The 27,226-nt window shown below is 42.1% G+C and overlaps 1 protein-coding gene across 2 annotated transcripts in view; it reads left to right on the top strand.

Annotated features, from left to right (window-relative positions):
- The first annotated feature begins 13,930 nt into the window (after positions 1 to 13,930).
- Positions 13,931 to 27,226, top strand: part of GPAT3 (glycerol-3-phosphate acyltransferase 3) — a 67,375-nt gene continuing 54,079 nt past the window's right edge. Inside the window, exons 1-2 of one of the 2 annotated variants that reach the window (XM_059666399.1) lie at positions 13,931 to 14,158; positions 14,424 to 14,713. In XM_059666399.1, the coding sequence (XP_059522382.1) occupies positions 14,573 to 14,713 (141 nt within the window). In that variant the 5' untranslated portion in view covers positions 13,931 to 14,158; positions 14,424 to 14,572. Of the gene's footprint in view, positions 14,159 to 14,423; positions 14,714 to 27,226 lie in introns of those variants that run through there. The other variant, XM_059666408.1, reaches the window with a different exon arrangement.

Raw genomic sequence — 27,226 nt, 5'->3', positions numbered from 1 at the left:
AAAGTTTGAGAAACAGGCAATCTATATAGTCTCCAAGTATCTCCCTCATTTTGCTGATGCAGAAACTGAAGCCCAGAGCAATAAATTAAACCACCCAAGTTTGTAAATAGTAATTTTTAAAATATATTTTATATAGTTAATATTTATTTACATCTACCCATTTTTGTCTTCTTTTTCAGCTTTATTGGGGCATGACTGACAAATAGCAATTATATATATTTATGGTATATAACTTGATGTTTTGATATATGAATGCATTGGGAAATGATCATCCCAATCAAGCTAGTCAAAATATCCATCAACCCACATAGGTGTATGTGTGGTGAGAATACTTAAGATCTACCTTCTTGCCCTAGCTGGTTTGGCTCAGTGTATAGAGCATCAGCCTGTGGACTGAAGGGTCCCAGGTTTGATTCCAGTCAAGGACACATGCCTGGGTTGTGGGCTTGATCCCCAGCAGGGAGCACACAGGAGGCAGCCAATCAATGATTCTCTCTCATCATTGATGTTTCTTTCTCTCTTTCTCTCTTCCTCTCTGAAATCAATAAAAAAAAAAAAATACTTTTTTTAAAAAAAGGTCTACCTTCTTAGCAAATTTCAAGTATATGCTATAGTATTATTAACTGTAGGATCCATGTTGTACATTAGATCTCCAGAACCTATTCACCTTGTATAAATATAAGTTTATACCTTTTGACCAACATCTCCCCATTTTTTTCTACTCCCCTACCACTGTCAATCACCATTCTACTCTGCTTCCTTGAGTTCAACTACTTAGACTATGCAGTATTTGTCTTTTTGTGTCTGACTTATTTTATTTACCATAATGTCCTTCAGTTTCATCCATGTAGTCACAAATGGCAGGATTTCCTTCTTTTTAAAGGCTAAATAATGCCGAAACCGGTTTGGCTCAGTGGATAGAGCGTCGGCCTGCGGACTGAAGGGTCCCGGGTTCGATTCCGGTCAGGGGCATGTTCCTGGGTTGCGGGCGCATCCCCGGTGGGAGATGTGCAGGAGGCAGCTGATCGATGTTTCTCTCTCATTGATGTTTCTGACTCTCTATCTCTCTCCCTTCCTCTCTGTAAAAAATCAATAAAATATATTTAAAAAAAAATAAAAAAAAAAAATAAAGGCTAAATAATATTCCATTGTGTGTGTTTGTGTAGGTCACATTTTTAAAATTTATTTTTCAATTATAGTTTACATTCAATATTATTCTGTACTAGTTTCAGATATACAACAATGTGTTTAGAAAATCATAGAGTCTCACATTTTTTAAATCCTTTCATCCTTTGATGGGACACTTAGGTTATTTCCATAACTTGACTAATGTGAATAATACAGCAATGAATTGTTAACCCTGTCCTGACTCCCAGCACTATACCCTTTCCAGTAAACCAAAAAGAATCAAGAGGTGATTGAGAGAGAAGCAGCCTTATACATGAGAAATATATGAAGCATTGGGAAATTTTCTGAAATACTAGGAAGGCTGGTCAGAACTTCGGTCCACTAAAGGAGTTAAGACTTCAAGTGCAATCCCTGGGGAGCTTAAGTGTGGCGGAATCAGGCTTTGTAAGAACCTACGCTATTTAACATTAGTAACATTATTTATTTTAATTCATCATTTTCTTCTAGCCTTTAACTTATAACTTAATTAGAAGTTAGAACGTATCAGAGATAAACAAAGCCAGACATTAATTAAAGCAGTGAAAAGTCTCCAAGCATCTCCTTCATTTTCCTGATGCAGAATCTGAAGCCCAAAGCAATAAATTAAACCAGCTGGTCCATAGCTGTGCTGTATCACAATTGAGCTGTTTGCACGGATAAGGTTTTCTTCTTCACCACACCCCAACTGGGGATTCCTGTTGGCATTGAATTGGCACAAATGCTCATCGGTTGACACCTGATACCCTTTGAGCACCTTTAAAAAGTTGTGTCCTTGGCTTCAGGACAGAGCTAATGAATGGGCATCACCAATGATGAAGCCCAGGCATTGCCTTTTTTTTTTTTTAATCCTCACCTGAGGATATGTTTAGAGAGAGGAAGGAGAAGAGAGAGAGAAGAGAGAGATACATGGATGTGAGAAAGAAACATTGATTGGTTGCCTCCCCTATGCTTCCCTACTGGGGACAGAACCCTCAGTCTAGGTATGTTCCTGATCAGGAATCAAAACCCCAACCTTTTGGTATATGTAACGATGCTCCAACCAACGGAGCCACACTGGCCAGGGTAGGCATTGCCTTTTTTGGTAAAAGTGGTTCCTGATAGTCTACAGGTTTGTAAACCACTGCTTTATAGGAGATCATAAAATAAGTGCTTTTATTATCCAAATTTTAGAGATGAGGAAACGGAAGTTACCTCATAGGGTGGGCTCCTACCCCAGTATGATTGTTCTTAAAAAAGAATGCCATGTAAAGAGACATATGCACACAGGGAGAGCGCTATGTGAAGGTGAAGGCAGAGATGGGTGATCCGTCTACAGCCATGGAACGCCAGACTGCAGGCAAACCACCGTAAGCTGGGAAAGAGGCCAGAACAGATTTCCTCACAGCCCTCAGAAGGAACCAGCCCGGCCCTGCTGCGTTCCGACTTCCAGCCTCCAGAACTGTGAGATGAATTTGTGTTGCTTACCAGCGGTCTCCAACCGGTGGTCCCTGGACCACTGGTGGTCTGTGAGGTCTGACAGTTTGGCGACCGCTGTTCTAGCAGAAGATCATTTAATTATTCTTTAAATCTCCAAGATTTATCATAATATCTACATGCATAGTATATACATAGTATTCCCTCATTTGCTTTTTGAATAAATGGGCTTTTAAAGATTATTTTTAAAAGGTCATTATACAGAGTATAGAGTAAGACCAGGATTTGGAAATAAGAACATCCTTTGAGAATGAAAATAATGTATATATTTATTTCTTTTATTTTTACTTTTTATTTATTTATTTTTTAAAAATGTATTTTATTGATTTTTTACAGAGAGGAAGGGAGAGGGATAGAGAGTTAGAAACATCGATGAGAGAGAAACATCAATCAGCTGCCTCCTGCACACTCCCTACTGGGTATGTGCCCGCAACCAAGGTACATGCCCTTGACTGGAATCGAACCTGGGACCTTTCAGTCTGCCGGCCGATGCTCTATCCACTGAGCCAAACCGGTTAGGGCTATATATTTATTTCTTTACTCATTATTTTTTTTTCTTGATAATTTATTCTCACTCCCTACCCCACACCCCCAAGCTGATTTAAGGGATGAATTAAACTGCATAATGAGTCGTTTTTCTGAAAAAAAAAAAAAAAAGAAAACCTTAAAAAGACTGGTAAATGTACCAAAGAGATATGCGGAACACCCAGGAAGGTGACTAGAGTAAATTTCTCAGAAGAATGATCAGAATATGACTAATATGAAAGAAACCTGTGACCTCGCTGACTGTGGAGAAACCTGTTTAAAGCAGGAAGGCAGGGACTCCAGATGTAATCAGGAAAGAGAGAGAAAGCAGAGAGGCTGGTGTGGGTGGATACCACGTAACACCAGGAGGGGCCAGGTGGTGATCAGTAATCCTTTAGCCACACAGCCGTCATTTGCTCCCGGTTTCTGCTGGCTCTGGATGTGAGAATCCTGGGTGCGAATACCGTTCTCTTGCTCTCATTTCTTTTGACTGTGACTTTGGCCTTCCATCCCTTTGACACAGTGAAGGAGGAAGCACTATATTTTGAAGATGTTCGGGCCAACAGCAAAATATATACAATATTACACATGGCACTTAGCATTCTGATTTATAGCTCTGTCTCCTGTAAATTTGATTAGTATGAACTGGCAACAAAAGCTTGACCAAGTCAGGTTTTTTAATCTTAAAACCAAGGGCCATTTTAGCGATCTGAAATGGAGATGATCACACTAAGGAAATGGTGGGTCCATCTCCGTTTTTTATATTATGGCACCCTCTCTAACCCCATAGGAATTTTACAGGAGGGATTTGCCTCGTCGGGGTAGCTCATTCCTAGGCAATCTTGCAGAATCTCTGCATGACTTTGGCTTTGGGGGTGCTGTGGGAATGGGGTCATGGTATATTCCAGGTAGGAGTCCCATGTAAAATGCTCCCTAGACACACATTTGTAAAGGCAGGTCAATAGGAAAATCTAAGAGGCTGAGACTTCAGTCAACAGTAAGCAAGCTGAAGTTCTCCTTAATTCATTCAATGCACATGTGTAGGGGGACCATTTGGTTTGTAAGGTCTTTAGTGATAGACTCAGGCTGGGATTTTCCTGGTTCCAAAGAACATTTCCACCAGTATTAAATTCATCATATTCAAAACCATATCACCACTTTCCTGGGATGCTCAACCCAGAGAATTCTCAGACCTTGAAGAAGATGATTATATACCTTAACTTAAGAAATATTGAATTTAGCCATAACCGGTTTGGCTCAGTGGATAGAGGGTCAGCCTGCGGACTGACGGGTCCCAGGTTCGATTCTGGTCAAGGGCATGTACCTGGGTTGCGGGCACATCCCCAATGGGGGGCGTGCAGGAGGCAGCTGATTGATTTTTCTTTCTCATCGATGTTTCTAACTATCTATCCCTCTCCTTCCTCTCTGTAAAAAATCAATAAAATATATTTTTTAAAAAAGAAATATTGAATTTAAAGAGTGGATGGTCACTACTTACTCACAGAGGACTTAGGGACTCTTGAAATATGTCTGTGTCCCCCATGGTTCCAGGGACTCCATTTTGAGAAGCACTGGGGAGAAGACTCCCCTCACTTAATTGTTTACTCATGGACATGGTTGGTTACCAGTTTTCTTCGCATTTATGTTGAGGTCCTGCCTCAAATGTTGTTAGTCTTCTACTGAGAACAATACCTGGTGGATTTAAATGTCAGTAAAACAAAAAAGTTATCGTTTGTTAAAAAAAAGAATAATAATAATAGTGGAAATAACTGAAGCATAGAAATGACGCTGGGAAGTGCTTGACACCATGATCTATCTTAAGCTTTGTTCAACTAAACTCTGGTTTGATTAAGGGAGTGTTTTTTCCCAGGACTCCAGGGAGGAGATACCAGGAGGGGACAAATAAGAGTAATGGGCGAAGCAACATAAATAATAGAAATGTATTGAAGAGATTGTATTTTTAACAGAGGCCAGAGTGCACTGAAGCTACTGATTAGTCACCAAGTTGTTTTCTCTTTAATTGTTGTTGTCAGCTAGTTGCTCTCTGCTCAAAACGCAGAAGTGAACTTTAGCACCATATATTACAGGGTGGTGACAGCAACCCATTAATAAAAGGCAACACTCACGATTTGAAAAAATTTTTAACTTCTGAACTTGCAGGAAGAAAGACTCCAAGACTAATCCTAGGATAAATTTGACTGTTCTCTCTTTATTTTTTTGTTTGTTGTTAATTCTCACTTGAGGATCTGTTTCTATTGCTTTTAGATAGAGTAGAGCCCTAACCGGTTTGGCTCAGTGGATAGAGCATCAGCCTGTGGACTCAAGGGTCCCAGGTTCGATTCCGGTCAAGGGCATGTACCTTGGTTGCGGGCACATCCCCAGTGGGGAGTGTGCAGGAGGCAGCTGATGGATGTTTCTCTCTCATTGATGTTTCTAACTCTCTATCCCTCTCCCTTCCTCTCTGTAAAAAAATCAATGAAATATATTTAAAAAAAAATAAGATAGAGCGGAAGGGAGGGAGGGGTAAAAGGAGAGAGAGAGAGAGAGAGAGAGAGAGAGAGAGAGAAACATCGATGTGAGAGAGACACATTGATTGGCCTTGACTGGGAATCTAACCTGAGACCCTTCAGTGGGAAAGCTGCTGCTCTAACCACTGAGAACACTGTCCAGGGAAAAAAATTTTTGATAAGTACTTAAGTACAAAGTACAGGTCATTTTCCTCTCAACTCTATTCTACTATAAGGAATACATCAATGATGACAAAATACCTTGAGAGGAATGGAGAGAATATAATACTGGAAAGGTTATGTCTTATAGCAGTGATGGTGAACCTTTTGAGCTCGGTGTGTCAGCATTTTGAAAAACCCTAACTTAACTCTGGTGCCGTTTCACATATAGAAAGTTTTTGATATTTACAACCATAGTAAAACAAAGACTTCTATTTTTGTTATTTATTTTATATATTTAAATGCCATTTAACAAAGAAAAATCAACCAAAAAAATGAGTTCGTGTGTCACCTCTGACACGCTTGTCATAGGTTCACCATCACTGTCTTATAGGAATTTAAGCTCAGTTTTGCCTGATTATAGGAGAACCCAGAAATCCTAATTTTAGTTTGGCTATTTAATATGTGGGCAATCTGTTCAAATTTTCTAAAAAACATTGTATGGGTCCTTATAAAGGTCCTCTCATTTATGACTACTGATTTACATATAATCAATGAATAAATAGGTTGGGAAGAGAACAGCCTGGACTTTCTGGTCAGAGACTTCCTTTCCCTGTGTATACCCTCCTTGAAGATGCATTCTTGCCCTTTTGGGACAGTCTGTTCAATTCAGCAAGTGTGCATTGAATATATCACTATATTAGGTGAGGTAGAAGAAGGTAAAGGGGGATAAATGGTGATGAAAGGAGATTTAACTTGAGAGGGTGAACACACAATATAATATACAGATGATGTGTTATAGAATTGTATACCTGAAACCTATATAAACTTATTAACCAACTAGAGGCCTGATGCACAAATTCATGCATGGGTGGAGTCCCTCAGTCTGGCCTGCGATTGGGGCCAATGGGGGCCAGCTGGCCGGGGAGGGACTGCGGGAGGGCTCCAGGGCATGTCCGGCCCTCTCGCCCAGTCCTTATTGGCCGGACCCCAGCAAGCTAATCTACCAGTAGGAGCATCTGCCCCCTGGTGGTCATTGCATGTCCTAGCGACTGGTCGAGTGGTCGACACAACATATTATGCTTTTATTATATAGGACTAGAGGCCCGTTGCGGGAAGATTCCTGCAAGAATAGGGCTTCCTGTGGCTGGAGCGACGCAGAGAAGGGAGCGAAACCTGCTGAGGCAGGCTTTGCTCCCGCCCCGCCGCCTGGCTGGTTTCCCTCCCGCCTCCCACCTCCGCCGCCTTGGCTTCATTCCTCTCTCCACCGCCTCTACTTTGCTCCCTTCTGCAGTGCTTTGATCCACGTTGTCTTCAGTCTTCGCTCCCAGCTGGTATATGCAAATTAACCGCCATCTTGGTTGGGTTAATTTGCATATAGTTGCTCTGATTGGCTGGCGGGTGTGGCGAAGGTATGGTCAATTAGCATCTTTGTCTTTTGTTAGTGTAGATGCTATCCCAATAAATTCAATTTTTGAAAAAAAAGACTATATCACTATATCATAACAGTTTTCTCTGGGATTAAAAAGTTTCACCATTAGTTCTCACTACTATTTTTGGAGACTTGATAGAGTAGGTTCACATATCAGGTCCTATGCCAGATTGCAGATTCTGTCACATCTTGGATCCAAGAGATAGGATCTAAGCCCATGTGTCAAAGTCATGTTTAACACTAGAAAGACTGAAACTTAGTATATACCTATATTGCCCAAAAGCAGTCAAAATGACTGCATTGTGAAAGAATACTATCGGAGCACTCTTCACTTATGTTCCTTAGCTTTTCCAATAACTCACTTCTATTTGACATTTCTTTCATGAATTTAGGGCGCAAAAGAAATAAAATAAACAACTTATTAGAACAAGTATCACTGCATAAAGATTCGAATAACAAGTACTAGTTTAGCTTATTGAGCAACTGCAACTTATCAAGTATCGACAATTTATCATGTACTTGTATGTTATCATGTGACGGTAATCGAAAAAAATGAAAACTGTTATTTCAATACAGAGCCGAACTGTTATAACTCAATTCAATAATAAGAGTCATTTGATTATTTAAAATTTCCCCAAGCAGTCAAAATGACTGCTTTTGGGCAATATAGGTATAACACACACATATATATACCGGAAATGAAGGAGGGGGGAGGTAACTACAATTATTAATAAACGCATTTATATGTTGTACAAAAAGTCACAAAATTCTAAGACATTGTGTCCTTATATACATAATTGTTTTTCTAATTGAAATTTAAAATCAGTCAAAGTGACTTCCTTGGGCAATCTAGTGTTAAAAAGTTCTCTAGGAACTTTCTATCATGGAGACCAATAGGCAACCTCTCACTGTGTCAGTTTTCCCGCCAGTATTGGAATAGATTTATTGCTTTTGGACTGAGCATAGATGATGTAGTTGCTTGACTTGAAGGGGTAAGCAGTTTGAAATATGCACTCTAGCTTTAAATATATCACCCTCAGCAGGGGAAATAGTCACACTTTGAGAGACCCCCCCCCCCTCCCAAGAACTGAGATATCTCAAGGAAACGCTGATTTATGTTTCCCATCTCAAAATGCTAGATGAATAGAATGGCCACCATTTCATTTCTGCTCTTTTAATTTTCTAGGCATATAATTTTATTCACATAAGTCAAATGAGGCATGAGTATGAGGCAATCTACTTATAAATAATGTGTGTCCATACCCAATTATTTTTTTGTTGGATAAATACTTTTATGCAGACCTTTTATATAGGTCAGTAGTTCTCAAAGTATAGCTCAGAGACTCCTGGAGGTCCCAAGACCCTTTCAGCTGATGCATGAAGTTGCAACTAATTTTGTAGTAATACTAAGATGTTACTTTCTTTTCTTCACCCTATTTTCTCACACATGTGACTGATGATTTTTCTGATGCCTGTACCTGGCCAGGTTACAGTCCTCAGTTACTCAATCAAACACTAATCTAGGTGTTGCTTTGAAGTTACTTTGTAGATGTGATTAAAGTCCATAGTCAGTTGACCTTAAGGGGAGTTATCCTGGATAATCTGGGTGGGCCTGAGTCAATCAGTCCAAAAACCTTAAAAGCAGAGCTGAGGTTTCTCTGAAGAATAAGATATCCCAGCAGTTTTCCAGATGTGTCCTTTCAGGGTTGTGATCTTCACTGATTGATTGGCTAGTAGCAGGGCAGGGGGTCATTATTCAATGCAGTGGTCCTAAGGTCAGCTGGTTTTGTTGTTGATCTGGGCCTGGAGCTGAAATACAGCTGAGGTATAGATGTTATCTCTAGGGAGGAAAAGTCAGGAGTCCGAACCGCATGACCAGAGAAATGCTAGGGGAGGAAAAGTAACCCTGGGGGTGAGGTCCCACCCTACAGTTGATTGTCCGTTGCTAGGCACCTTCTGTACTTGGCCAATCATCCTTGCTCTGCTCATGTCTGTCTAACTGCCTATCACAGACCCACTAAAAAGAAATTCTGGATTTAGTGTCTGAAACATGGATCCAACAGTGGTCTACACTAAATTAAGTTGAAATGCCAGAACTACCTTGATGTTTTGTGGAGGAAAGTAGACAAAGGAGTAGGGAGATTGAAATGTTACAGTGGAATACATATCATGAAGACCTGGTCATTCATCCTGGGAAGGTCCAAAGACATATCTTTTACCTCAACTGTGAGAAATAAATTTGTGAGTTGAGCCCCAGTATCCTTGAAGAGCTCTATGTCTGTTCTTCTTTGTAGGTCAATTTACGGTGGCAACTGCTACCAATGAATTGAGATCCCTACTTGTAATGAGGATAATGGGCCTCAAGGAAGGCAGGGGAAAAGTGGCTGCACATAATTGCCAAAGCCAAGGGGAGCAAGATGACTGTAATGGGCAGTGGAGTCAAAGTAGTAATCAGAATAGGGCCTATTCAATAGGCTGACTCGAGGAAAACCTGGGGCTTTGTCTAGGTCAGTAGTTCTCAACCATGGCTGCATATTAGAATCACCTGGGAATCTTTTTAAAATCCTGATTTCTGGGCCTCATCCTCCGGAAATTCTGTTTCTTTGTTATGGGGTGGGGCCACAACATTAGTAACAAAGAAACGGAATTTCCGGAGGATGAGGCCCAGAAATCAGGATTTTAAAAAGATTCCCAGGTGATTCTAATGTGCAGCCAAGGTTGAGAACCACTGGTCTAGGAGGTGATCAGATGAACTAGGTGGGCAGTCTACTAAATTCTCACTTGCGTTCTATAGAAGTGGAAGACATCTAGGTTTGGTCAACAGAAGTCTAACTTGAATTACAAAAAATAGTCACAGTCCCTCAGTTAATTTCCAAACTTGAGAGCCAGTTTACAGACCAGGAACCACTTGAAAGAAGCGGATACTGGGTCCTCTTTAGGACTGCAGAAAATTTATTCTGTTGATCTGTGTCCCAGTCTTCCTCAAAGGGACTGTTGTCACAGGAAGGCAAAGTCGGGCAGGGTGGTGGTGGGGATTGTCTCTGGGATTGGATAAAAAGTAAAAGGGATAGAGATACACTTCTTTTACAAGGTGAGAATAGAAAAGTTGACAGCTAACAATTGACCTGATAAGAACAATGAGGGGTTCAGTGGTCTCTTGCTCTGGTGTAGTGACTGCCCAGAGGGGTCTGGCAAAAGGAAATGACTCTGACATTTCAAAGGTTTGTTATAGTGCCTGCAAATAGACAATAGACAGGCTCAGTTCAAGTAAAGAGTGACTTTTGTCAAGGCAGACTCCTTTTATTTTTTTAAATTTTTTTATTTTTCAATGTTTTCATTGATTTTTAGACAGAGAGGAAGGAAGAGGGAGAGGATGATAGAAACATCAATGGGAGAGACACATCCTTTGGCTGCCGCCTGCATGCCCCCTACTGGAGATGGAGCCCACACCCAGGGCATGTGCCCTGACCTGAAATTGAACCGTGACCTCCTGGTCCATGGGACGACACTCAATCCACTGAGCCACACCAGCTGGGGATCATGACTTGGTTTTAGTCAAGAAGTTGTAATTTCAGACCATCCATAAAATGGTGGAATGGTAATAATGTGGAATTTGGAGTCTTAGATTGACTCCAGTACAGACACACAAATGTGAGCAATTGATTTAGTCCTTCTGTGTTTCAGCTTTCTCATCAGTAAAATGGATTCTTTTTAGGGTCAAATGTGATTGTTTTAAACTGCTTTGTGAATGACAAAGCTCTATGCAGAGAGCAGATGGCAGCCTGGTACAAGTGCAAAGCTCACCATTTTCTTCTCGCCTGAAACACAGGACCGCCAAGATAAGCTCACTTTTGCAGTGAAGAGGGAGGGGGAAGAGAAGAAATGGTGGAAGCCCCTCTGCTCTCCTTCACTCATTTCACCTCTCTCCTCTCCTGCTCTCCTTTAGGCTCTTCCCAGTAAACCTAGGTGGGATTCTCCCTGCAGTTAGAACTCCCTTCACGTACTGTATGGGGCTCCTAGGGGTGTCTTAACAAATGACCACAAACGTGGTGAATTAAAACCACAGGAATTTATTCTCTCACTTCTGAAGCCCAGTCTGAAATTGTTACAGGGAAACCCTCAGTTGGGCTTGGGCTGCCTGTCGCTGTGTCCAGTAATGAAGGCAGGGTTGAAACATATTAGGCGTTTATTGAGAAGGCTAGCCAACCAAGAAGACAGGATGCTTACAAGCATCAAATCCTGTCTTCCAGCAAGGTGCAGGGGACAGGATTATATAGGGGAAGGGGCTAGAGTGAGTGAGGCTGGGAAGGAATACAGCTACATGCAGGCCTGGGGTATTGTAATGAGTCATCAGACCATGAGATAATGTTTTGACTCCTGGTGGGTAGGTCTGGCCATGCTTTTCAGTTCTGCTTGCTGGATTCACAGCTGAGTCACCTCCTCAGTCGCTTTGCACAGGCCTTGAAAAGGAAACTTTAAGAAAACTTTTATTATTACATTTCAGATTAATTCAGGTGCTCTATCTTTTAGGTTATATGTCCTCCCCCCCCCCATAACCCCCTATCAAAATCAAGGTGTCTGCTGAGTCATGCTCACTCCAAGGGCCCCAGGGTTCCTGGGCTTGGGCCTGCATTACTCTACTCACTGCTTCAGTCTTCACATGACCTTCTGCCTATGTCTTTTCTTCCCGTCTCTTTAAAGACACCATCTTAGATTTAGGGCCCTCCCTAATCCAGGATAATGAGATTTTTTATTTTCACTATGTTACCTGACCAAAGTTTATAAGCCCAATGCTTCAGAAGGCCAAAACTCAAAACGTCAAGAGTTTGGAGTAAGGAGAGATTTATTGATTGAGAAGGTGCCAACACAGAGGGTGGGAGATCTAATGGTGCCTCAAATCCATCTTGCTCACTGGACTAGGTTAAGGGACTTTAAAAAGTTAGAGGGAACAGATATACAGAAGTGCTAGTGGGGCAAGATTTAATTGGTGGGTCTTGGAACTTGGCCATTTATGGTAAGGGGCACCAACTCCAGATCTTTCTAGACAATAGACCCTTGGCTTCTGAAAAGATTCGGATGCTTAAGTTATGACCTGGTCCTTTGGTTCTATACTGTATGTGTGTGTGTGTGTGTGTGTGTGTGTGTGTGTGTGTGTGTGTGTGAGGCACTTTGGTTTTTAAAGATTCCAGCAGTTGTGTTGTCCTTGTTTTTGTAAACTGGCAGACCACGTTTAATTTTGAGAAACCAAGTGCTTGTGAAAGGGCGAGGACTACGCCCTCCACCTTGCCCCAGGGTAAGGGCTATGCCCTCCACCTTGCCCCAGGGTAAGGGCTATGCCCTCCATCTTACCTTGGCCATGTGCTCAGCAAGGCTTCTTCCCCGAAGCCAAGCCACTGCTGGCCACGCCCAGGATTTCTCTGGACTGGCCAATGATAGTTAAGGGAAGTGCACGCCATCACTATGACCATGTCCTGTGTAATGAGACACCGACTGGCGCCTGGCCAATCGGCAGGGCCCACAGTCCTTTCTCCTCCCCTTGCCCCAGCCCCCTATAAAGCCTCTCTCCACACAGAGTTCTCTCTCTCGGCCACTGGAGCTTACCGTTACATCGGTGAGTGTGGCAGGGGAGCCAAACCTAGGTTTGAAATGAATGACTCTTTGCTTTTGCATCGGACTCGCTGGCTCCCTGTGGGTTCTTGGGAATCATGAAATCTGGGCACAACACTTGGACGTCTTCATTCATAACTTGTTTTTTTATGACCAAGTTGTCATTTTTCCCCTTCTCAGTGGGAAAGGGGGTTTATGATAACTAACTGGCAGGAGGTGCAGAGGACAAACATGAACATCCTTGGCAATTGGACTTCTCCCCTCCTTGGCCTCCTCCCTTCTGCTTCCCACTTCCTCCACGCCCTGAGGAAGGGCCATTTTCTCTACAGTATTTGCTATCAACAGTTTCCATTCAGTTTGCTGGCTCTCCTAGTTTTTTCCAGTTTCAGTTAACACCGGAAAGAGACCACAGTGATGGTCCAGAAAACCTGGGCAGCCGGATTTTCTTATCTACTGCACTCCCAGAATCCGGATTCTCATGCTCAGTCTTAAAATCAGATCACCTCTCTAGGAAGCATGTAGGGAAGTAAATACCCACAGGCATTTGCAGTCTTCGTTCTCATCAGCGCTAGCAAGGCAGCAGTGCGGGGATACTATCCAGGAGGCGCTGTCAGCTTGGCGTTTTTCCGCAGTTCTCAGTGCGCTGAGTGTTGCGTGAACAGTAGGGAATCTGTGGTTGGATTCTTACCCCAGGAAGAGAGCGAGCCTCAGCTGAAAAATTTCTGTGCCAGGGAGACAGCAGCCGAGTGTGTAGGCGACTCCCGGAGAGAGTTTTCACCCCGCCCTAGAAAGCTCAGCTCGGTGGGGGACGGAGGGGAAGGTGTGGGGGACCTGGGAGCGGGGTAAACGGCAGCTCGCAGCGCTCTGAGCATTTCGCTCTCCCCGAAAATCCTTGCAAGAAGTTGTTGTGCGCCCACACAAACAAGACCTTCTCAAGCATCCCGGGCACGTAGTAGTTCGTTTGGGGGTGGTGGAGAGAATGCCAACATTTTGTGGGTGAAAATTCTGCTCCTGAAGGGATTCCTGCTGAGAGTGCTGGGGGAGGCGGGGCAAGGGGACGAAACGAGGACGCCCAGGAGGCTGCAACGCTCTGGGAGCCGGTCCAGCTTGGGTGCTCCGGGTTGGGTGGCGGAGGAGGTGGGGCCAGGGCGCCGCGCAGAAATAGGGCTTCGGGCGGCGGAGCGCCGCCAGCCACCAGTACAGTCTCCTGCCCGGAGCCAGTTCCCACGGAGGCTGGGGTGGTGCAGTGCGGGACGCTCGCAGGGATCCTTACTCCCCAAGGGCCTCGGTGAGTCACCCGCTGAGTTGTCGCGATCGCAACCCAGAGGAAATCAGGCACCGGGTGGGGCGCGTTCCGGGCGCCGCGGGGTCACCCCAGCTCGCCTCTCCTGGCTGGTGCCACCGGCTCTGCGTGCGCCGCGGTGGCTTCCGCGCTGGTCTGGGTCTCCAGCCGAGAAAGAGTTAACCGGCCACCGCAGGAGGAGCCCCAAAAGGAAGGAAGGAAATTGCCGTCGTTCTGAAAGTTTTTCCTTCCTCTCTTTTTCCCCCTGCAGAGGTGAGTGCCGGGAGGCGGCGGCGCTGATTCTCCCGGGCCCGGCTCCGCGCCTCTGCTCCAGGAGCTGCCGCCCGAGTGCCCGGGGACAGGGACAGCCGTCGCGCTCGGACCTCCGCCGGGACCCCTTCCGAAAGGGTGCGCACAGCCATGGAGGGCGCAGAGCTGGTGGGGAAGATCCTTTTCACCTGGCTGACGCTGGTGCTCGGCCTCATCCTCCTGCCTTCGGCCTTCGGGGTGTCTCTGGGCATCTCCGAGATGTACATGAAGATCCTGGTGAAAACTTTAGAGGTGAGTGTCCCCGCACCTCGGAGGGCTTCAGGGAGAGTCTGGGGGTGCGGACCGAGGGTAGAGCCCAGTTTAGGGGGGACCAGTTCTGAAGGTCAGTGGTCCGCAGGGTGTGCGTTTCGGTTTATCCTCCGCAGTAGCGCCCAGCTTCTGCAGAGCTGGAGAGATCGGGGCTGGGACCCCTGGACCACTCTATTGTTCCTCTTCTTGGAGGCAGAGCTACCCCACCCGCTGCTCCGTTATTATTATTTTTACTGACAGATTAACAGTGCGGCCGCCTTTTATAGCATTCTCTTTCTTTCTATCCGTCACGCAGTGCGCTGTCGCTTCCCTCTCCAAGTTTTTACGGCCCCTGGTTTCAGAGGTCCTTTCCTGTACTAAGGCATCATGTTTATGCTCAAGATAAGAAACCAATTGCTGAATGGTAGAAAAAAATCTGATAATATTTTAATGAAGTCATGGAAATTTTATCTAATTGGTGGCACTTGAACTGTCATTGAACATGTGTCTTTGACCTCTGTTCTCCTTACATTCCTCTTTCCAAATCCTGCAAAGAAAGGTGTGTGGTGCAGGCGGGCCCAGTGGGGAAGCTGCAGCTTCATGGTTTCTGTGGCTTCATTCAATCACCAGGGCTCTCCTGCTCACTGTCTGAACATCTACTCCCCCAAGCCTTGGAAGACAGGGGGGCAGTTATCCCCCTTTTATACAGATAAGGAAACTGAGACTCAGTTCAGTAGTTTGAATGAAGTGGTCATAACTAAGGAGAGGGTGTGTTTGCCTAGTGGTCAGGAGTACAGCCTTTGGGTACAGATTTTCTTAGATGTGATACCAAACTCCCAGCTCTGCTTCTTAATACCAGGCTTTAAGGAAGCCTCATTTTTCCTCATCTATCCAACAGGAGGAACAATAACGCTGATTTCCATAGGCTTGTTTAAGTATGTTAAAATATGCCAAACATCTCAGACGGGTGCTGAGACATGTTATGTAAGTGTTTGCTGCTATTCAAAGAATAATAATATTATTTAGGGTCTAGCGTCCTCATTTCTCTAACTTTTAATGTGGGTTCTCATTTTTCTGTCCTAATTTCCTATCTCAGGATGAAACCCAGCCTGCACGGTGGCTCCTACATCCATCTTTCTTTCTTTCTTTCTTTCTTTCTTTCTTTCTTTCTTTCTTTCTTTCTTTCTTTCTTTCTTTCTTTCTTTCTTTCTTTCATCTATCATCTATCTGCCTACATTTATCTATCTAAACCCCTTAACTAAGTGCCAGGTGGGTAGTTAATCACCTTAACTACGAACAATCATGCTTAAGCTACATAATCTTTATTTAGGATAATCTCCTTCAGTTACTTCCTTGTAGCTTAACAGAACAGTAGAGTAGTGACCTTGGAATGGAGGTAACAAACACCCTAACCTTTGGAATAGAATGGATAGGATTAAAATCAAATGGTATAAATACAGATGTAACAGGAGAATAAAGGGAGAACCTGGCTAGAGAACCTGGCTATGCTGATCAACTGAACGCTGTCTCCGTGTCCTTCATTCTTCGCCGACTCCGTCCACACCTTTGGGAACTCCTGGACCACTGGGGCTGGACCCCGGCATCTATCTATCATCTATCTATCTATTTATCTATCTAATCTATCTATCTATCTATCTATCTATCTATCTATCTATCTATCTATCTATCTATCATCTCCAATCTGCTGGTTTCATACCTGGAGATGGTTTGCTAATGTTTCACCTATTAATCTCCTGCAAATCTTTTTTACCTGCTGATAACAGGAGATTCTGTTATTTGTACATGGGAGATATTTCTCAGTGTTTTTTTTTTTAAATCCTCACCAGAGAATATGCTTTTATGAGAGAGAGAGAGAGAGAGAGAGAGAGAGAGAGAGAGAGAGAGAGAGAGAAAACGAGAACTGAGAACACTATGAGAAGGAAACATCTATCAGTTTCCTCTGGCTATCAGTTGCCTCCCACACGGGCCCTGACCCTGATCAAACCAGCAATCTGGATATGTGCCCTGACCAGGAATCAAACCCGCCACCTTTGGTGTAGGGGACAACACTCCAACCAACCGAACCACACCAGCCAGGGTTTTCTTACTGACTTCACACTCTGAACATGGTCACATCAAGCTGCCTCCTACTGTTTGACTTCTTCAGGATATTCTTATAGCACAGGATCCTCTTCAGCTGGTGTTCACTCTTTCTCAGAACGCTGAAATAATTGAGCTGTTCTTCCATACAGCAATGTCTGTTGGAATTTATACCGAAGTAAGGATGGAGTGAGGGTAAATCACACAGACTGGCTTTCAGGTGCCGACTCCTGTGTTTCTTGCTTTAATACCATAATTCAAGGTACAGCTAAAGCTATGTCCTGGAGAGAGAACAGTAATTGCTGTCAGCCTGGCAAATAACTACTATACTTTGAAGAGATATCACCGGTCTAGGATCTGGCCTTCAGTTTGGCAGCACCTTAAGTTTTCATTTTTGTCCATCTAGAGTTGAAGAGACTTTCAGAAATGGACTCTTTGTTAATCAAACTATCAAGAACAATTTCGAATTGTTGTGGGAGACCCATCACTTGGCTTGGAAACCAGGTAGAGGTGGCATAAGGAACCATCCTCTTTGCCAAGACTAAGTTAATAGGTCAGTGAGATGCTTGGCATATATGGGGATTCATTGTGTGAGCCAACTCTGACTTGGTTGTAGTTGCCTGGAGCATCTGTGTTAGGAAGAAGCTGGGCTTATCAGGAAAGAGTTGCGATCCCACAGTGATATCCGCTTTAGGCAAAGGGGATGAAAGTGGCAACCCAGTGCTCCCCATCCTCCCACTAGAACAGCAATAGTTGTTTCAAAGACATTTCTATTAGGCGGGGATTAGTATAGGGGATTACTTTTTCTGACTATAGGAATAGTTCCCTTAAAAATTGTACTGGTTGTTTAGTATTAGAACATCTTTGTTAGTGTTCAGTATTAGAACATCTTGAGTTCTGGACAAATACCCTGCCTTTTTGTAGATTCCATTCAAGGTCCAGCCTTTCCTGTTACTCATTATTCCTTAGTATGTTTGCAGCTGATTTGGGTGTTTCTTTTGCGTTCCAGTCCCAAGAACATTCTATGGGCTCTTTGATTGAAAATTGAAAAATCTCAAGTTTCCCTGGTTACAACCTACATACTGTTTAAAAGGTCATTTAGTTTTGTACACTATATATTTACTTTTCTAAGTTTTATTGACAATGGATGGCTTTTTCATGACCATAAACTCAAATTTTGGAATTTTAAATGTGTGTGGGGTGCCTTCTGAATAGCTGATTGTAGTAACTGCTGTTTGTCAAGGAACTGACTCAGCTCTTCTCTAACTCCTTCTTAGCTGCTTATCATTTCAGGTAATAATTTTTTATTGAGAACTTACTGCATGTTGCCTTGTGCATTGCTGAATATCTCTATACTAGTGGCCTGGGGCACGGATTTGTGCACATTGAAAGGAAATTAATTAGAAGAACGGCAGCTCTGCAGTAAACCAGATTTGGGGCCAACAGTGCCCCAGCAACCACATAACCCACTGCTGAAGGTTGAATTGAGCAGCCCCAGGAGGAATTGGGTTCCCTCCTCTCTGGTTCTGGGGCGCATCACCTGAGAACTGCAGCTGCCAAGTCACCACAGTTCAGCAGCTTCTGCGTTGAGCGTCTGGCCCCTAATGGTCAGTGCATGTCATATGTACTGGCTGGTTGGATGGTCAGATGGTCAGACGGTCACTTAGCCTTTTATATATATAGATGTGTGCATAAGCTCCTGATATGGCAAGCCACTTGACAAGGCTTGATTTCTTTTTTTTTTTCTTTTTTTTTTAATTAAATCTTTATTGTTCAGATTATTACATTTGTTCCCTTTTTTTTTCCCCCGATAACTCCCCTCCTCCCAGTTCCCGCCCCACCCTCCGCCCTCACTCCCCACCCACTGTCCTCATCCATAGGTGCACGATTTTTGTCCAATCTCTTCCCACATCTCCCACACCCCTTTCCCCCCCAAGAATAGTCAGTCCATTCCCTTTCTATGTCCCTGATTCTATTATAATCAACAGTTCATTCTGTTCATCAGATTATTTATTCACTTGATTCTTAGATTCACTTGTTGATAGATGCATATTTGTTGTTCATAATTTGTATCTTTACCTTTTTCTTCCTCTTCCTCTTCTTAAAGGATACCTTTCAGCATTTCATATAATCCTAGTTTGGTGGTGATGAACTCCTTTAGCTTTTCCTTATCTGTGAAGCTCTTTATCTGACCTTCAATTCTGAATGATAGCTTTGCTGGATAAAGTAATCTTGGTTGTAGGTTCTTGGTATTCATCACTTTGAATATTTCTTGCCACTCCCTTCTGGCCTGCAAAGTTTCTGTTGAGAAATCAGCTGACAGTCGTATGGGTATTCCCTTGTAGGTAACTGAGTTTCTTTCTCTTGCTGTTTTTAAGATTCTCTCTTTATCTTTTGCTCTTGGCATTTTAATTATGATGTGTCTTGGTGTGGTCCTCTTTGGATTCCTTTTGTTTGGGGTTCTCCGCGCTTCTTGGACCTGTAAGTCCATTTCTTTCACCAGGTGGGGGAAGTTTTCTGTCATTATTTCTTCAAATAGGTTTTCAATATCTTGCTCTCTCTCATCTTCTGGCACCCCTATAATTCTGATGTTGGTACGCTTGAAGCTGTCCCAGAGGCTCCTTACACTATCCTCGCATTTTTGGATTCTTTTTTCATTTTGCTTTTCCGGTTGGATGTTTTTTGCTTCCTCGCATTTCAAATCATTGACTTGATTCTTGCGCTCCTCTGGTCTGCTGTCGGGCGTCTGTATAATATTCGTTATTTCAGTCCGTGTGTGCTTAATTTCTAGTTGGTTCCCCAATATAAGATCGAGGGTCTTATTAGTTTTCGTGTAGATCTCATTAAGTTTATCGGCAGCTTCTAAACAGTTCTTGAGAGACCTTAAAAGTGTGGTTCTGAACTCTATTTCTTCCATTGACAATTTTGTCCTGTTTCTTTGTCTCCGCATTTTGTTATGCTTCCTTGGTGCACCCCCTAGTGGTCTTTGTTCACAGTCTTATAGTTAAGCCTTGATTGTTGTAGCTAATTCCAGGGAGGGTTTGACCTCCAGGCCAAGTGGCTATGAGAATCAGCTGTGTCAGAGGTGAGAGAACTTCTGTCCTCTAGGGAGGTGCTAATCTAGCCTTTGCCTGAGGCTATCCGGCAAATGCCTCTGTGCAGGGCTTGGGCGGGGCGGGTCGCACAGGATCAACAGGGTGGGCCGGAGAGAGCAGTTATGGCGGCTCTCAGTCCTGTCCCCAGGGGCTCTGCCTCTCTGAGTCCCAGCACCCGCTGCAAAGCTGGGAGAGAAAGCTGCACTCGCTCTGACCGAAGCCAGACAGTCCCGCTTCTCCCGTTTGAGTCTGGGTCCCTAAAGACTCGCCCGGATCTGGTGCTCAGAGTCTGCGACTCCCTCCCGATTGAAAACAACAACCGCGCCCTCCGCCGCCAGCCTGCTCCGCGCACTCCGCACCTCAGAATTTGACTTCAGCCCTGCGCCTCCTCTGAGTGTCCGTATGCGTTTCTCTTTCCTCCTAGTTGTAGGACTTCCACTCAGCCAGCGTTCCTGTGGTTCTGGGTGATGTCCGTTCCGTGTTTTAGTTTCACTTTTGAAGTAGTTGTTCAAAGCAGCAAACTCCGGCGTTAACCTATGCCGCCATCTTGGTTCTCCTCAATCTTGATTTCTTAGTGATTCTCTAAACTACTGATTTTCAAGGGCTACATAATAATTTCTAAGGAATGTCACAATTATATTGGGAAAATTGTTTTAGGAATGTAAACTATGAAAAGTAAAATTTTGGCTGAGAAAATGGTGTGTAGAGAGTGACCCATCTGGATGGTGGGGTGTATGTATCTGAATCTCTAGAGGGTGTGTGAAGTTTTCATGTTTATCAGAGAGGAACATGGATTAAAGGTTGAAAAATGCTGTTGTCAACCAGGAAAATTTAATTGTAAGGTTAATGATGGAGGTGAAAAGGTTAAAAAGTTGCAATTCATTGGCCTAGGATTAGAGGGGAATAAAGAATGGGATGAGAATAAAGGATTAATGGAGAGGAAGAAGGTAGGGGAATGTTATTAAATTTTCCCCTCAAGTTTTTAATTTATTTACTAGAGGCCTGATGCACACAATTCTTGCAAGAGTAGGCCTTCTTTCCCCTGGTTGCCAGCACCAACTTCCCTCTGGCACCTGGGATCTGGGCTTCCCTTCGACCGCCAGCAGGCACCTGGGACCTGGGCTTCCCTCGCAGCCCTGGCTCCATCCAGAAGATGGTCTGGAAGGATATCTGGTCTAATTAGCATATTACACTTTTATTATTATAGATTTTTTAAATGTTATTTGTTTCTTTTTTAATTCCCCCTCAATTTTTGAACAAGTTCTTTGAAATTTCTGGCCCTGTAACCTTAGACAGGTTACCTAACCATCTCGACCTTAGTTTCTACTTGTGTATATAGGAGTATGCCTCTAAGAGTTATTGTGCAGATTCTATGAGGAGAGGTGAATAAAAGCACTTGATGCATAGTAGGCGCTCAATTCTTGGAGTCTGAATTAAAAAACTCTTTGGTCTTTTTTGTTTTGTTTTCTTCTATGTGGCTAAATTTTAACCTACCTTCAGATCTTTGATAGGTTAGCATATGTGCTCAGAGCAGATAACTCCTGCCTTTTATTTTAATTCTCATTCTTTCCCTTTACCCTCTTTTCTGTCCACCAATTAGTTTCCATCATTTTAAAAAGGCATGTGATGTGGTGGTCATTGGATAGATTATCTATCTATTTATTTATTTATTTGCATATTTCTTTATTGTTAGTATTACAGATGTTCCCCATCTTGCGCCCTCCCCTCCCCCCACTTTTACCCCCTTCTACCCAGTCCCTGCCCCACCAGGCCTTCACCATACTATTGTCTCTGTCCATTGGCTATGCATATATGTGTATATGTTCTTTGGTTAATCTCTTCCCATCACCCCTCCCCTCTGAGATCTGACAGTCTGTCCCATGCATTAATGCCTCTGGACCTATTTTGTTCATGTTTATATTGTTCATTAGATTTTACATGTAAGTGAGATCATGTGGCATTTGTCTTTCTCTGTCAGACTTATTTCACTTCGCATAATAACATCCAGGTCCTTGCTGTCAAAAGGGTAAGAAATTCTTCTTTTTTATGGTCATGTAGTATTCCATTGTATAAATGTACCACAGCTTTTTTATGCACTCATCTGCTAATGGGCACTTGGGCTGTTTCCAGATCTTAGCTATTGTAAATAATACTGCTATGAACATAGGGATGCATATATTCTTTCTGATTGGTGTTTCAGATAGGGATTCTTAGGCTATATTTCCAGAAGTGGGATTACTGGGTCAAATGGCAGCCCTGTTTTTAATTTTTTAAGAAAACTCAATGTTTTCCACAGTGGCTGCACCAATCAGTATTCCCACCAGCAGTGTACTAGTGTTCCCTTTTCTCCACATCCTTGCCAGCATTTGTCATTTGTTGATTTGTTGATGTAGCTATTATGACAGGTATGAAGTGGTACCTCATTGTTGTTTTCATTTGCATCTCTCTGGTGATCAGTGACTTTGAGCATTTTTTCATATGTCTCTTGGCCTTCTGTATGTCCAAGAGTCACTTTGGAGAAGTGTCTATTTAGGCCCTTTGCCCATTTTTTAATTTGATTGTTTGTCTTCCTGGTGTTGAGTTGTATACTTTCTTTATATATTTTGGAAATTAACTGCTTAGCAGATGTATCATTGGCTAATATGTTTTCCCATTCAGTAGGTTCCCCTTTTTTTTTTTTTTTTTTTTTTTTGGTTTCTTTTGCTGTGCAGAAGCTTTTTAGTTTGATGTGGTCCCACTTGTTTGTTTTTTCCTATGTTTCTCTTGCCGTAGGAGACGTATCTGAAAATTCTGCTATATGAGATATCTGAGATTTTACTGCCTAGTTTTCTTCTAGGATTTTTTATGGTTTCACAACTTACATTTAAGTCTTTTATTCATTTTGAGTTTATTCTTGTGTATGGTGTAAGTTGGTGGTCTAGTTTCATTTTTTTTTTTTTGCATGTACCTGTCCAATTTTCCCAACACCATTTATTGAAGAGACTGTCTTGACTCCATTGTATGGTCTTGCCTCCTTTGTCAAATATTAATTGAGAGTAATGGCTTGGGTCAATTTCTGGGGTCTCTGTTCTGTTCCATTGATCCATATGTCTGTTCTTTGGCCAGTACCAGGCTGTTTTTATTACAATGTCCATGTAGTATAGTTTGATATATGTATAGTTTGATATCTGGGATTGTGATTCTCCAACTTTGTTCTTCTTTTTCAAGATTGTTGAGGCTATTCACAGTCTTATTTAGTTCCATATAAAGTTTTGAAACATTTGTTTTAGATCTGTGAAATATGCATTTGGTGTTTTAATAGTGATTGCATTGAATCTGTAGATTACTTTGGCTATATTTGAACATTTTAATTATATTAATTTTTTCAATCTATGAACATGGAATATTCTTGTTTATGTCTTCCTCTATTTCTTTTTTTTAATGTCCTATAGTTTTCCAAATACAGGTCTTTTCCCTCCTTGGTTCAGTTTATTCCTAGATATTTTATTTTTTTCGTTGCAATGGTAAATGGGATTCTTTTTTAAAATTTCTCTTTCTGAGAGTTCATTATTAGTGTTTAGAAATGCCATCAATTTCTGGATGTTAATATTTTATCCTGCTACTTTGTTAAATTTAGCATATTTGGGTGGAGTCTTTTTCTTCTTTTTAATACCTGATTGGGAATAGAACCTGTCACCCTTTGGTGTATGGGGCGATGCTTCAACCAACTGAACCACATGGCTAGGGTTTTGGTACAGTGTTTAGAGTTTTCTATGTACAATGTCATCTGCAAATAATGAGTTTAACCTCCTCCTTTCCAAATTGAATGCCTTTTATTTCTTCTTCTTGTCTAATTGCTATGACTAGGACTTCCAGTGCTATGCTGAATAAGAGTGTCTTGTTCCTGATCTTAAGGGGAACACTTTTAGTTTTTGCCCATTGAGTATAATGTTGGCTCTAGGTTTGTCATATTTGGCCTTTATTATGTTGAGGCATGATCCCTCTATTCCCACTTTACTGAGAGTTTTTATCAAAAAAGAGTGCTGGATTTTGTCAAATGCTTTTTCTGCACCTATTGATATGATCATGTGATTTTTATCCTTCATTTTGCTTATGTGATGTATCATGTTTATTGATTTGTGAATATTATACCAGCTTTGCATCCCTGGACAGATAGATTATTTTTTTCAATCTTTATAACAATGCTTGGTAATTGTCCCAGGTTTAGTGATGATGATAATGAGGCCCCAAGAGGTTAAAGTATTTTGTCTGAGATGGTGACAGCCTGGAAGTGGCCGAACTGCAATTCATATGCTTGTATGTCTGACTGCAGAGCAGGCACATTTTCACATTCACTGGAGAAGAAGCCCAAAGAAGAAAACGGTTTTCCAGTATAAATTCCATGTTATATTAAATATCTTCTCCTACCGTAAAGTTTGCTAGTCTTGAACACCATAATTTCATTTGGTAGGACAGGCCTTTGGTGTTACCATTTCAGGAGATGTTATGTGTTCTGAACCTTGTCTGGTGACAGAACATGGAACTCTTTGTAGAAAATCATACTTTTTAAGCAATGCCTCTGTGTTAGTTTGCTAGGGTTGCCATAGCAAAGTACCACAGACTGGGTGACTTAAACAACAGAAATTTATTTCTTCCCAGTTATGAAGGCTGGAAGTCCAAGATCAAGGTGTTGGCAGGTTGCTTTCTTCTGAGGCCTGTCTCCTTGTCTTGCAGATAGCTGCCTCTTGCTGTGTCCTCACATAGCCCTTCTTCTGTGTGTGGGCATCCCTGGTATCTCCTTGTTTGACCACATTTTCTCATTTTATAAGGACACCAGCAGATTGTATTAGGGTTCACCCTAAAGACCTCACTTTAACATAATCATCTTTTTAAAGGTGATATGTCCAAATACAGTTACATTCTGATGTACTGGAGGTTAGGGCTTTAACATATGAATTTGGGGGAGGAACACACAAGTTAGTCTATAACAACCACAAAATATCAATATTTTCCATCAGATGAGCATGAAATAATTGTCCTCGTTGAAGGTAATTACTATTGATATAAAGTATAAAATCAGATGCCTACCATAAAAGAAAACTGAGCTCGAAGACTGATAATGATTGATTGTTTACAATATTTTGTTTTTATCATATTTGTGGTCTACTTACAATGATAATAGGTATAAAGCTTTAAAGTGAAAAACCATAGAGTCCTGGCCAGATAGGTCAGTTGATTAGAGCGTCATCCTTATGTGCTAAGGCTGTGGGTTTGATCCCACGTCAGGGCACATACAAGAATCAACCAGTGAATGCATAAATAAGTGAAACAACAAATTGTTCTTCCCCCCTCTCTAAAAATCAATAAGTAAAAAATTAAAAAGTAAAAACATAGGAATAAACCTTTACCTCTATTGAGAAAACATGGGAGGTCTAGAGTTTAAGTTTTCAAGGAAGAGAAAAAGATATAACCAGATTAAGACTGAGTCTTATTATAATTTGTGATTTGACATTTGAAACCTGGAAGATTAGCTTCTATTTATAGGCTGTACTCTAAGCACAAATGGCATGTTCCTACTTGGCTCTTTGGAATGTTGTGCAGGGGTCCTGACGTAGTCATATCATGCCTTACTCTTTGACCTTCATGTACATATTTTAGGTTATTTATTTTCTATCAGTTTATTTTCTTATTTATTTGAAATTTTATCTTCATCTCTCTGAATTATCCCTCTGAGCTTATCAATAATTGATATGTCTTGCTGTATTTAATAAATTCTTTTTGTTCCTCCAAGGTGCTTAAGTTCTAATTATAATTATTACACTGCATTTCACCTCTCCCTCCTCGGCTCCCATCTCCCCAACCCACCCTCCCCGCCCCCAAATCAGTCAATTTAGCCAGGGTTAACTTCTGGAATTGTAATAATCTAAATAATATTTTATTTTGTTTGTTTGTTTGTGTTTTTTTTTAATATATTTTTTATTGATTTTTTACAGAGAGGAAGGAAGAGAGATAGAGAGTTAGAAACATTGATCAGCTGCCTCCTGCACATCTCCCACTGGGGATGTGCCCGCAACCCAGGCACATGCCCTTGACCGGAATCGAACCTGGGACCTTTCAGTCCGCAGGCCAAGGCTCTATCCACCGAGCCAAACCGGTTTCGGCTAAATAATATTTTAATGGCTCCTTTTCTAAACTAGAAAAAATAACCATTGTGATTTTCTGGAATGCTGTCAACAAGGTTAACTTGTAGTTGTTGTTGTTGTTTTTAAAGCACATTAAAAAGCCCCACAATTTTTATTGATTTTAGAGAGAGGAAGGGAAAGATAGAAACAGATAGAAACATCAATTGACTGGGGATTGAACCTGCAACCTGGCTATGTGTCCTGATCCTGACTAGAAATAGAACTCGCCACCTTTTGGTGCACAGGATGATGCTCCAATCAGCTGAACCACGCTGGCCAGGGCCATTTTGTAGTTTTTGAACTATGATGTTAATGGTAGACGATGTTGAAAATGCATTAAAAAAAGTGTAAAAAAAAATAGCAAGTCACATCTTGGTATATTTCTTTACACTCCTATGTACATTCAAAGCAAAATGGGAGTTGATTTTCCCTATTCTTAACTTCTCTCAAACCCCTGGTTACTCCTAATTATAACATTTTCCCTATGTATCTTAAAACATAAGTGACCATCTGGGCATATGATTTCTTTAGTTATCGACTTCACTGATTGCTTGCCAGCTTTCCAAGTCTCACTCTGTCTTCCTTTTCAAGCTTATCGTTGATGCAGGCAATTAGGCTTGAGTGCATCTCACCCTGGAATGCCTAATTTACCATGAAAATAATAGCTATTCTTTGGGCCCTGAGTTTTTACATGTGTTAATTTCATCTAATCCTCATAGCAAATCCTATGGGATATGAACTATTATCTTCACTTTCCATATGAAGAGACTGAGGCCTAGAAGGATTAAGTAGCTTGAAACCCAGGTAGTCTTTTTTTTTTTTTAAATTAATTATGTTTTTATTGACTTTTTAGAGAGAGAGAGAGAGACTGAGAGGAACTTTGATGTGAGAGAGAAACATTGATCAGTTGTCTACTGTACCCACCTGGGGACCAAACCTGCAACCTGGGCATGTGCCCTAATCAGGAATTTGGTGACTTTTTGGTGACTGGACGATGCTCAAACAACTGAGCTATATTGGCCAGGGCAAACCCTGGTAGTCTAAAGGCTATAACCTGCGTCCTTGCCCAACATGCTTCACCACCTTTTCAAGGAGTAATTTATTGTGGTACCAGATTGTGTGTGAGTGATTTAAATGGGGTAAACATGATCTGTTCCTCC

This window comes from Myotis daubentonii, chromosome 1 (assembly GCF_963259705.1).
Source record: "Myotis daubentonii chromosome 1, mMyoDau2.1, whole genome shotgun sequence".
Taxonomy (NCBI): domain Eukaryota; kingdom Metazoa; phylum Chordata; class Mammalia; order Chiroptera; family Vespertilionidae; genus Myotis; species Myotis daubentonii.
This window is presented reverse-complemented; position numbering and strand designations above follow the sequence as displayed.